The following is a 12932-nucleotide window of genomic DNA, read 5'->3' as shown; positions in this document are numbered from 1 at the left end:
GAGGCAGAAAAGCTCTGTCCAAACTTATTAAACATACGAAAAAAAACAACAACCTCCAAACAACTAAAAAAATCAGTAAATTTTCCTGAGATAATTTTAAGTTGTTCATTAAATTATACTTGTACAGATTTATAATACATTTTCCCGCACATCAAATCACAGGCTCTGCGCATGTGTGTTAACAGACGACCCGGAAGTGACACAGCTTTATAAGGAAAGGAATCTTCTCAGTAAAGAAGCGGACGTTGTGGAACGTCGAGAAGGTGAGAGTCCTCGCTTTGGTCTTGTATTAATCAATCATTCGTGTATTTTAATTTTGAAAAGAAAGCCTTTTCTTTAGCGGCAGTGCGTTTCATTCGATTCCTGTGAAGCAATGACTCAGAATATGTGTTAAACGAACGTTTTGCTAATTATCTTAATAGTGTCCAATGTCACCTGGCTTTTCAATGCACTCTCTTGCCACCATGTTTCACTGTTATAGTTAGCCATTATACATATATGTAATGCTTTTATTTTTGCCCAATCTTAATAATAACGCAGAATGCGTGCAAGTTCACTTGGAGCTGGTACATGATGTAACCTTCAGGAACCACTCCCCAACGGCTTCCTGCTTTATAACTTTTTTTATTTATTTATTTTTTTTAATGAACTTTATTGGACAAACAACGAGTATACAACATACAAACAGATGAAGTATACAAAAGAACAGAACATGAACACAGGGGGTAAAACTCTTGCTTCATTCCTGCTTGGTCTGGTAATGTTTTATAAATGTATGCTTACATAAATGTATGTAAGCCTTATCCTTAATGGAGGGAGGATTTATTTGAAGATCACTGAATTAAACTACGTTACTTGCTGGCTGTAAGATACACTGCAGCAGGAAGTACTTGTATTATCTGCAGGCTGACAAAATGTCTTCAAAGGATGTGACACATGGGGAAATCTTCCTCCTTCCAGTAAGCCACACATGGCATGTTTCAATAGAAAGATTAGTAAATACGGTAACTCATAAGGAAGCAGACATCATTTAGGTAGCAAATATTTTTAGGTTATTTTTTCAGTATATATTTCCTGGTTACGTTCTTGGTGTTTTTAAATGCCAAAAAAAAATGATGAAACGTTTTTGTTGTGTGGTGCCTTTATGTGATAAACTTGGTCACTGATATTAGTCGACCAACAATTACAGTTTTTTTTTTTTCTGATGTTTGCTGATATGATAATGTTCCATAGTTTCATTTCAGTACAGTTTGTCCAGCAGAGAGACATGAACTATTACATCCTTATTACTGGCTGTAATATCACTGCCCTGTAAGTTGATTAGAAAATCAAACATTGCTAGTATGAACCAATCGTGCCAATCATTGGGCGCGCTGGTTAACTGCTGGATGCAATATATTAAGAAGCAGGCTGCGCCTGTTTGTTACAGGCCCACATCTTGTAGATGAGAGGGCTGGATAGCAGAAAGAGATGCTGTAATTCTGCACTGCACAGATCTCATTCTTCCCTTATACAGAGTATATAGTCGAACAGATTCTCACTCTATATGCACTTTGATCCACATAGTGTTAATAAAACAAATTTCAACAACAAACAGCACAGCCTTCATAAGGTGACACAGTTTTGTAGATGCCAAGCAAAGCTGTAAACTGCATGGTACAGTAAAGACAATTGAATACTGTTCTTTATCCTTATTTTACTTGAGAACTGGCTCAATTACGTATATTCTGTTAACTTGTCTGTGTGGGACCACAGGAGACAGCCCCTGCAGATCTGCGCTGGCCTTTTTTTTTTTTTTTTTTTTTTTTGGATACCAGATGTCCTTCCTGACCCCCTAAGGGATTTGTGTCCCCTCCATTATCGTCCAAGTCTTTCCTGCACATATTTGCATTCTTTGCATTCCCAAAAACAACCAGAAAAGCCAAATCCTGTGTGATCCACAGCTCAGGTAGAGGATACCGTGTATATAAAACAAGGTTTTACTGTATACAAAATAAGGGTTTTAAGGCAGTTAGTGTAGAGGAAACACTCCACCCTGCAATACCATGAATAGCTGCTCTGTTACCTGATTTGCTGCACGTCCTCTTTTTTTAAAAAATTTTTTATTTTTTATTTTTTTCCCCCCTTCCCTCCTCTCTCGTGCTCTCTCCTGGCCTCTCTCTCTTTGCTGCCCACTGCCTCATTGACTCTTTGTCCTATATTCTGTTTTTAGAACAACAACAAAACCAGGAGCGATGGATCAGATGAGATTGGCGTTTAACGGCGTGGTACGTTCACAGCCTAAATTTTGCACATTGTCACATCTTCATCACCGTTTGTATCTTGAGCAAACTGATAAAACGGATGCAATCACAAAGTGATAAGCTTTGTTTTGCTTTTTCTTTTCTTTTTATTTTAACAACTCTACCATTGTTACTACTTTGCTGCTCTTGCTCTTATGCAGCTGCTAAATCTGGAGCATGTTGCTCTCATAATTTTCACTCTGATCTTCTCCAGGTTAAAAGTGTGCGTTACAGCAGGTTCCCCCTGCAGCCCACAGAGAACGGAGAAAGTCATCTGGAGGTCAAACTGTCTGAAGATGGTGCTGAGGAGTTTACAGACGTGGAGGCCGAGGGCTCGCCAAGCTTCAGACCGGCACCTCAAAATTATAGCCGGCATTCCATTGCCTTCCTACTCCTGGGAACCCTGCTGATATTTATCGTTGGTAGGTTATGCTCTGAAAACCTCTTATACTAATCCAAGTCTACAGAAAGGAAAATGACTCTCTTTATGTACTTTGTATGTACTACATTTTAATCGGTTTTGGTGTGTGCTGTGTCTTCCAGGCTATCTGGTTGGTTATATCAGTCACAGTAAACCTAAAGTGGAGTCGCTGAACTGCAGCCCAGTGACACAAGCTCCGGTTGCACCAGTGACACAAGCTCCGGTTGCACCAGTGACACAAACTCCGGTTGCACCAGTGACACAAGCTCCAGTTGCACAACCTGCAGAGGTTGAGATGGACTTCAAGAACATCTCTCAACTTCTTGCGAGGAAAATGACCAGAGAGGCCTTTCAAAAGACTCTAGGGTACACTGAATATGCACACACCTTCAAACCAAGCACACATTTAATATCAGTATGGGCACACATCAAACAACTCTACTGCTGAACCAATAAAAAGTAAATGATTACAAAGAGAAACATTTCTCTCTAACACTAAATCGAATTAGGACATGTGACTTGAGGGAAAAATAATGGATAAATAAATGTGGTGAATTATAAATCCTTTTTTCCAGTGCAGAGGAGAAGGTTGCATTAAAACGAGTTGATTTTAAGTGCCGTCAGTGGTGGTTAAATGTTGTCAAGATTCATTCAAACTACTGCCATACTTCTGCTTCTTCATAATTTTAACAGAACTGATTATGGGATCCATTTGGCTGCCTGGACTAATGTTTGTCATCTATTAAGCGTTCACTGCAAATGAAAGTTGGCGGTGGAGGGGGAACTTTGACTTGCAGGGGTTTTTCATGTAGACTCATTTTCACCTTCGACTTCTCATTGTGAAACTACACTCATTATTTTCAAAAAGTTCCCCATGTTTCATGGAAACATAATGCCTGGCGCTTAAAACGGGGGACACTGTGTGCTTGGTTAAGCCAGTGAGTCATTTGAGATGCCTTTTACGTGAAATGTTTGAACTGCATGTTAAAGAGATGTCAATCATTTCAAGACTAAACTGAGATGCCAACAGAAAAAGTAAATAAGATGTCCTTTCTGCAGGGACTTTGATAAGCCCGGGCGTTCAGCCGGAAATGATGAAGACATGAGTTTGGCAAACAGCATCTTTGATGAATTCAAGAAACTAGAGATGGATCCCTGGACAGACATCCACTATGTTCAGCTGCCGATCCCAGACAGGTACCTGGAACTAAAAAAAAAAATAAGTTTTTTATTTAATTAAATGATTGTGGCATTAATTCAGAGGGAGGCTTTCTATCTCTGTGATTTCCTGATTTGAGTTTTGCACGCCAAACTGTTTAGTGTAAAAGGAGGAGTTACAAAATCAAAACAAAAAAGAATTCTACAAATTACACCTGAATTTGTCCATTTTCTAATGCTTCATTATAAGTTGTATATTTGTTAAATAAACACTGGAACACACATGGATGTTTGTGACGAGAAATGGATTGAAATGTCACAAACCTGTAAAATAGAGTGTGTCCAAGGAAAATGGTTTTTAACAGGTTCTTGCCTTCTCCTTTGCAGCCAGAATCCAAACAAGGTTCAGTTTGGTTCAGAAGATTTCAGCCTTACTGGGTATCTGGCCTACAGCGCTACAGGCAGAGTTCAGGTGAGCCTAAAGCTTTGGCAAAGAACCACCTTAGTTTCACTTTCTGAAACCTGTGACACAAACCACGACTGTCAGAAGATTTGTAGTTAGGACTGTTGTTCAGAAACCTTGTGTATCTTGTTAATTTAACTAACTGCTATTAATTGGTATTTACAGGGCAAACTTGTGTACGGCAACTATGGGCGTAAAGAGGACCTGGATATCGTGAATAAAAATAAGGTTGAGTTAAAAGACTGCGTGCTGCTCGTCCGTGCTGGAAAGATCAGTTTTGCAGAGCAGGTATGTGTGCATGATGAAGATGGTGTAGGTAGGGTAGCAGAGTGAAGCGTTAGAAAAATGAATTCTACTTGTGAGTAACTCAAATTTAACTGCAACTTTGAGGAAATGGGTTCAGTTACTCACAGCTGGTTGTCAAAGTTTTTCTTTAAATTGAAAAACTTTCAATTTAATTCAGCTTAAACTTTTAGCTTTTACATTGATCAGCCTTCACTTGGAAGGCTTTGAGATGCATTTACATTAAGGAAGCTGACGAGCAGGTTTTGTTCCAGGAACAAAATTCTTTAGTTGTTTTTATTTATTTTTTTATTTTTTCCCCCTTTCAGGTGGCCAATGCTGAAGGTAGAGGGGCGTCTGCTGTTCTGATCTACCCCGATGAAGCTGATTACAATTATGTAGCTGACACTGTGCTCTATGGACATGTGAGTTTGTAAAATAAGTCAAGTAGGCAGTAAAGTGTTGTTTTGTTATGATAGTGGATTTTTTTTCCCATCCCTTTTGCCTGAATCTGTGTTCATGTCCCTTTCAGGTCCATCTGGGCTCAGGTGACCCCTACACCCCTGGATTCCCCTCCTTTAACCACACCCAGTTCCCCCCAACTCAGTCATCTGGCCTCCCCAAAATCCCAGCCCAGACTCTCACCCGCAGTGTTGCTGTAAAACTTCTTCAGTAAGGCCACACACAGATCAATGCAGACATGAACAGTGTTCTACAGATTAAGAAACATTCATATGTTTACCCACTGTGTGACGACCATGATGATCATGGCTTTACCATCAGCATCAGTTAAACAGGACAGCTGCCAGACACCTCTACAATTTCATGCTGCTGAGTTCAGTATTATATCTGCCACAGTTAAAACTTTTCAATTGTGTTCTTTTAGGAAAATTGGTGGTCCTGAACCAGATGAAACAAGTGGTTTTAAAGGTGGATTCAAGCAAGTGTCTTACAGGCTGGGAGGCATTGAGAACATCACTCTTGAGGTCAACAACAAGCTGGTGAACAAGGAGATCCATAATGTGTTTGGGGTGATCAAAGGATTTGATGATCCTGGTAAGACTAAACTTTTATTTGGAATGACTTAGCTTTTGCTTAGTCTTAGGCCAAGACGTGTGACATTAAGATGGATTTGTGCATGAACCTGCAGATCGCTACATTGTACTGGGAGCTCAGAGGGATGCCTGGGGTAGCGGCTACGCCAGAGCCACTGTTGGCACCTCAGTACTGGTACAGCTGGCCAAGGCTTTCCATGAGATGGTCGAGAATGGTAAGGAATAAAAACAAAATGCTATACAAACAACAGTTGGTGGGATTGGGTACACTGGACCGCAGTGCAAGAAGTATCATGTCGTCTATAGATGGGTTCAGGCCCAGGAGAAGCCTGGTGTTTGCGAGCTGGAGTGCAGGAGAATATGGAAGTGTTGGCGCTACAGAGTGGCTGGAGGTGAGAACTGCATACCTTTTGAAAGGAAATGCCTACTGTATTGATAGTGTTTTAACATGTCTCATCTGTTTGTTTTGTTTTCTTTTTAAGGGTTATATGGCCTCTATTGACAAAAAAGTGTTCACCTACATAAGCCTGGACGGGGTTGTCATGGGTATGTAGACAAATTTACACACGCAGGACATCTCAGCACTTAAATGGTGGCATTTGCCAGTTGACCTCTTTTGTTTTTTGTTTTTTGATTTGTTGCTTTTTCTTTACAAGGTGAGGGGGGCTTTATGGCCTCAGCAAGTCCACTGCTCTACAGCCTCCTTGAGACCACGATGAAAGAGGTATTACACTGATTCATAGTGATACACGTTTCGTACAAATGGATAGTTTGTGCTGACTGTAATCTGCCTTTTTCTTAAAGGTAAATAGTCCTGTTGGTGCTGGCACGGTGTACAAAATGGCAGGAACAACAAAGTGGGAGGCTAATGTGTAAGTAGGAAACCAGTGTAGTGAAATGAACCACAGTGCATAAAACGTTAGTCAAGTAATAGAGGAACAGTCTTGCATATGAAGGGGACAAATGGATTTACTATAAACAGGCCCCTGGACAATATTTGACAGACTAATGAGTGATTGATTAGGGCTGGGCGATATGACCGAAATGTCCTGTCCATATATATATATATATATATATATATATATATATATATATATATATATATATATATATATATATATATATATATATATATATATATATATATATATATATATATATATATATATAATATGTGTGTGAGAGAGACAGATATCCCAATGGTAATGGGAAAAAAAATCACAGAAATTTAACATTTTCTGTGAATCTTGGGCAGCTCTATTTGCATGAAGTGTTTCCAGCTGGGTGTCGTGTACCTGGAGTTGAGTGTTTTTTAACTGATGCATGAAACTATACATTTTTAGACATAAGTTGTAACGTCCGCCGTTTTCTTTGTGAGTATTTATTACACGGCGTGCTGCGGGGAAAAGCCTGTTCTAACGTTTAACTCTAAGGTTTATTTTTTAGCACCTGACGGCTCTTTTTTTTTTTTTTTTTTTTTTTGCCTCTCATCCATAAATACTCTGCATACTCTTTCATGTGATTTCGTTTATTTTGAAAATTCTCAACAGGATCTTGAGCTTTATTGTGAAAGGTTTATGTGGAAAATAAACAAGCGGACATACAATGTTGCTAACAACAGCGCATAAAAACAGGTGCTTGTCTGTCTGTAGTGTGGTCATATTAAATATAAGAGAGAGAGAACTTTGTTTTAGTTTTTCTGTGAAGCACTTTGTGATTTTTGTCTTGAAAGGTGCTATACAAATAAAATTTTACTTTACTTACTTACTTTAAGAAATTCATATAGCCACTACAGTGAACATCAAAACGGTGAAAAAATATTGACAGTTTATTTTGGGACACCACGAAACAAACGATGGTCATCCCAGGCATTCCGGTTGTAACCCCAATCCACCTGTTGTTTGAAAGTGGGGAACCAATTGGAAGTAAGGAAGAGGAGCTAAAATGGCTCGTTTCAGACAGGATGAGCTCTGTATAAGATTCTGTATAAGGCTCTGTATAAGATTAAAAAATATTAATAAGTGTGAGTCCTACCAAGCTGTTCTACTAGAGCCAAAAATAAGTATAATAGGCCCCTTTAAAATAACTGTCTAAACACTTATAAAAATGACTCTAAACCAGTTATTTCATAGCAGATAATCAGGGATTACTTTGTTTCTTTCTGTTTTACCCATCTACAATAACTATTATTATTATTTTTTTCTTCTTTCCCTGCAGAATGAGACCGATGACAATAGATGACCCAGCCTATCCCTTCTTGGCTTTTTCTGGAATTCCCTCAGTCTCCTTTCACTTCATCAAACCAAATGTGAGGGGTGGTTCATTTATATATTTAAAAAAAACCAAGTCTGCTTGTCGTTTTAAACATTAAGCAAACAGTGATGTGTATTGAACTGTCTGTATGTTTCTCCACTTAAGTCTGAGGTCTACACTTATTATGGCACTCAATTGGACACCGTGGACCAACTTAACTATGAAACCAACAATCAAACCAACGAGATCACGGCGATAGCAGCGCAGTTTGCTGGTCAGATGGCCCTGCACCTGGTTCATGACCATCTGCTGAGCTTGGATGTGAACCGGTACAGCAAAACTCTCACCAAGGCTGTTGGGGGAGTGTACAAACACATCCGGCTGCTCTCACAGGTTGGCGTCTTCCTGACTCTTTTTGTTTCATTTTCATCCATGTTATGAATTTCATGTGATTAAGAATATTTGTTTTGTCTGGTGAAGGATTTGAGTCCCAGCTGGTTGAACCGTGCACGAGGCTCCTTCCAGCGTGCTGCCATGAACCTCTACAATGACATTGCCAACACCAACTTGGATGACAAAGAAGCCTGTCGAATCCTCAACAACAGGATCATGACGGTAATGCATGTATTACAAGACCTCTGCTGGGTCGTGTTTTGTAATTTAAAAAAACTTTACATTTTGAAAATACTTTTCTGCTCCGTACCCCTCATTTGTTCAGGTTTGCTGAGCCTCAATCTAATTTGTCTCTCCCCTCTCATTCCTAATTTTTGTAAGTTGTAATACCTAAAGCTCAACTGTGAGCTTGACAAGCATGCAAAACATCTGCGGCCCTAGTTTTCCTCTTTTCCTCTTCTCCTAAAAGAGGAAAACCAAGGCCACATGGAATTGTAAGCTCAGTCAGTTTATAGATGTCACAGATGCTGACAGACCAAACTTCATTATGAAGCTTGGCGTCTGTGTTGCAGTGCTGTGCTCGCATCAGAAAATGTTGGTTTACACAAGATTGTCATTAACCAAAAGCTCAGACATGCCATTTTGTTGCTTAGCAGAAGATTTTTAAGTTAAAAACAAAAAAAAAACTACAAGATGCTGGATTTTGTATTTTAATTACAAGAAAAAAACTAGTGATGTGGTTTGACCCAACTTAGAACATTGTGCTCAAGATTTTTTTGCACAATATTTTAAGGTTCCTTGCTTTATATTTTGATAGAAGAAATGGTAAGTGGTAGAGGTGGGAATCACCATACATCCCACGATACGATATTATCACAATACTTAACGCACAATACGATATTATTGCAATTTTTAAAAATATTTTGCGATATTCAGATTCTGTACATAAAGGTAAACTTTATCAATATTCATTTTATCTAATATCAAAGTCTCACACTCAGTCTTTCTCTCATTTCAGTTTTATTGTTGACAAACTGAACGGTTTGTATTACAGTCTAGTCCAACTTAACTGAACGCAACCATCTGGTACAATTATAGCTATTCTGAACTATGCAGTTTATGAAAACTATGCAGCCCCTTCAGCAACTGAAGAATTTGAAAGTAAATTAAAACAAAATATAATTTTACATTAAATAAAAAAATTTAAACTTAATTAAAATAAAACATGTCTTAAATTAAAATAAGTAAACTGTCATGTTTATTGCTGCCAAAAAAAACGTTAAACACATTTGGACAGTGAAGGAATGTCAGGATTCTTGCTCAGAAAAAGGATCAACATGCTCTGAAGTCAGAGCACAAAAACCTTTTTTGTAACAAAATATCGATTTCTGCTGTCCCTGTATCAATACATTATTAGCAAACAAAATATCACGATACTACACAGTATAGATTTTTTCCCCCACCCCTAGTAAGTGGGTGCATCGATTTATTGCAACGTGCAAACATGCATGCAATCTACACAAGTGGCCGACATTGTTTTATGGTACCTTATCTGTTAGTTACTGTGTAGTGACGTCCTGGTGTCTTATATCCCAGCTGATGGAAATGAATAAAAAGCTGGGACTCTTTTTCTACACCTAGTCTAGCATTCTTTTCTGAAACCACAAGGAAAAAATCAGCAAGAGCTATTCTGTAGTTACTAATTATGTGAATTTTGTTTTTTTGTTTTTTAACTAAAGGTTGAGCACAGCCTCCTCTCCCCATACGTCTCACCTGTTAAGGTTCCCTTTCGTCACCTACTGTTTGGCCGAGGCTCCCACACTCTGGCGTCCATTGCTGAGACTACTGACGTGGATGAACTCCACACCCAGCTGGCCTTAGCCACCTGGAACTTGCAGGGATGTGCCAATGCCATGGTGGGAAACATCTGGGACCTCGATGAAGAAATTTAAATTGGTGGGACGCAGAGATGTGAGGGTGGGAGTTGTGTGTTTGCATGTGTATTTTTTGGAAAGTAAATCATAGCGCTCCAATATCAGCACTTAAAAGCACAAGCCGTTAATCAGAAACCCCAACCGTTGTTATAGGCTTATGCTCAGATTTCAGGGGAATTCAAATCAATTCCACAAATAGTCTCAAAGAGAACGGTGTTAAAATGTAGGGCTGAAAACTGTGAACAAGGATTACTTGAAGAAATGAAATGCTACTGACAAATCCACCTCCTCTCAAGTAGACTCAAAGCTCTTGCTGCGACCACTTGCCATCAAAGCACTAAAAGACCTTATATGTATTTGTTTTTTTTGTTTTTTTTTAAATTATTTATCAGTGGCAGTGTCCACTATAAAGCTGTTGTTTGTCTTTTTATACGACATTATCGGAAGCAGTGTCTTCCATAATTATGACGGTTATACTGTCGAAACCTACGGCAGTATCTGCTACAGAAATGACTCCAAATGTTGCTGGGAAAAAAGACCCAGATAAAGTTTCATTTTTCTACCCTCTTTTTCTTCCTTTAGCGTTGAGCTGCTGTAAAAGCAGGATTCACAAATAGACTGACATAAGTGCATCTGTGGACTCCCTCTGTTAGAAGGGAGAAATCAAGGGTATAAAATATTGTATCTTGGTAGATTTAAAAAAAAAAAGTATTTAATGAGATTTTCCAATGCCTGACTAAAGCTGGCAAGGAAACAAAAAAATTGTCTGCAGTTTGTGGAAAATTGTTTATTTATCACAAGCAAAGAGGTTTATTCTGCAATTGGTGGCAAAGTGAATGTCAAATAAGGTTTAAACAAACAAACAAAAGCAATGCAGGCACAATACTAAATCCTCTGAGCTCAAAGAGACCTTTATGTTGCACTGTCTACTTTGAAGCATTTAATGAGTTTTAATATTTTTATCGGGAGCAGTGCCTTCCATAATTAAACCGCATTATCGGGAGCAGTGCCTTCCATAATTAAACCGCATTATCGGGAGCAGTGCCTTCCATAATTAAACCGCATTATCGGGAGCAGTGCCTTCCATAATGATAAACAGTGACGGTAGTTTTTGCCTACCATTGTGTGTTTTTTGTATACGTGTATTTATCGAGAGCAGTGTCTCTCATATTTCACTTGAAAAGTGGAACAACTTATCGGGAACAGTGTTTCCCAGAGTTTTATACTTTATTTATTTGTTTTGGGCTTTTGTTTTGTGTGCATATAGGTATTGTCCTTCATAGAGTGTGTGCACTCTTCTGGTTCCTACTGTTTTTGTTTTTGCATACATTTCCTCTTTAATACTATTACTCATCATAGTGAGCCTCATCTGGGCAGGATTGACAGTACAGGTCGAGGTAGAAAATGAGGACATTATTCCAAACGGCGCATAAACAAAGTCATCTAGATGGGGTGGTGGGAAAAGCAATTTGTCATTTGTATTGGTTATAAATCAGCTAGGAAAAATTCATTACTCACATTTCTTTTCAATATGAATTGATAGTTCTGTGTCTATAGGGTTATTATAATCAGTAGGGGCTCATAGCCAATTAGGTTTAAATTGTGGCACCAATAAAAGTATACCAGTGTCAGTACCCGCATCAGATCAAAAATGTTGCTTTTTGAGTTTAATCAGTTTTTCTTAATTTGATCAAATTGTAACTTGCTGATCCTTTTTTAAATTAAGCTCAAGGAGAAGTGGTTGGGAAAAGGAGAAAGGGGCTACACACCGAAAACTACCCTGCAGTAGCATATTGAAGCTTTTACAGGGTCTCACTCTTTTAATAGCTATGATGTCTATAACTACATTATTACTTTAACGTGACTTAACCTTAAAGGATAGGCAAGCCTATTTTAAAATTCAGACATTTGCTGCTGCTTTCATTATCATTTTTTTTTTTTTAAATTACCTACTGCCTTTTCAGTGAATCCAGTCCATATGAGGCTTTTACTGCTTATACAATAATTCTAAGCACTGAAGGATGTTGAAATGAGTGCACTATAATCATTAACGTTATAGCAACAAACCTGCTCTGTTAGCCTTGTGACCTCAAAACCTCTTTTCTTTGTTAGTGACTGAAAACACAAATGAATTCACTTGCATGGGTTTTCTCCTCACTGCATGTTACTAAAGTATCGCTCAGAGTGGAACCATATTAGAGTTTCACTTGTCCAAATTAAATGTTTGTTGATCACAATTCCAACTATTTTTTTTTTCTTTTCTGGAATTGTTATCCATGAATTAGTAGAGTTATAACCGTCAAGTTAAAATGTCATAAATCAGTACAGGATATTAAAAGCTACTAATCGTATCAAAAGGATCTGTCCCTGAAAAACTGTTTCATTATTTAAGCTGATTTCATTAGTTCAGCTACTCCTGTATTATCTTGCATCCATTACAAGAATAAGTTTCTCCACATCCTGAACTAGAAATGTGATCATTAGAAAATTTGTTTTGGCTCACCGTGTTGCTGAAAAATACTGAGAATGATTTCTGTACTTCAGATGTTGTTGACATTCTTTATTGTGACATCCATGTTCAGTAGAAAATTGTAATAAACCCTTTGGCTTAGCATAAAGACTGTCTCGCTCCTTCATTGTCTTAATCCTTACGGTTTATGTTTTAGCTAAAGGCAGGTTCAGCTTTGAGGG

The 12932-nt window shown here is 38.3% G+C and overlaps 1 protein-coding gene across 1 annotated transcript; it reads left to right on the top strand.

Moving 5' to 3' along the window:
• The first annotated feature begins 216 nt into the window (after window positions 1-216).
• Window positions 217-12859, top strand: tfr1b (transferrin receptor 1b). The gene is made up of 19 exons (XM_006799222.2): window positions 217-263; window positions 2213-2267; window positions 2497-2704; window positions 2826-3069; window positions 3763-3900; window positions 4249-4333; window positions 4490-4612; window positions 4936-5031; window positions 5139-5278; window positions 5493-5662; window positions 5757-5876; window positions 5968-6053; window positions 6144-6207; window positions 6318-6385; window positions 6466-6533; window positions 7879-7969; window positions 8080-8307; window positions 8395-8529; window positions 10047-12859. Exons 2-19 carry the CDS (start codon window positions 2235-2237, stop codon window positions 10257-10259), a joined length of 2310 nt encoding a protein of 769 aa, XP_006799285.2. The 5' UTR covers window positions 217-263; window positions 2213-2234; the 3' UTR covers window positions 10260-12859.
• The last annotated feature ends 73 nt before the right edge of the window (window positions 12860-12932 follow it).

This window comes from Neolamprologus brichardi, chromosome 9 (genome assembly GCF_056152115.1).
Source record: "Neolamprologus brichardi isolate AB-2024 chromosome 9, ASM5615211v1, whole genome shotgun sequence".
Taxonomy (NCBI): domain Eukaryota; kingdom Metazoa; phylum Chordata; class Actinopteri; order Cichliformes; family Cichlidae; genus Neolamprologus; species Neolamprologus brichardi.
This window is presented reverse-complemented; position numbering and strand designations above follow the sequence as displayed.

What these genes read in the sequence shown, in the direction of transcription:
- tfr1b (XM_006799222.2), top strand. Translation starts at nt 2,235, where the DNA reads ATGGATCAGATGAGATTGGCGTTTAACGGCGTG. An exon ending in CAAAGGATTTGATGATCCTG is followed by an intron (nt 5,663 to 5,756) that starts GTAAGACTAAAC and finishes ATGAACCTGCAG; the next exon opens with ATCGCTACATTGTACTGGGA. An exon ending in ACATCCGGCTGCTCTCACAG is followed by an intron (nt 8,308 to 8,394) that starts GTTGGCGTCTTC and finishes TGTCTGGTGAAG; the next exon opens with GATTTGAGTCCCAGCTGGTT.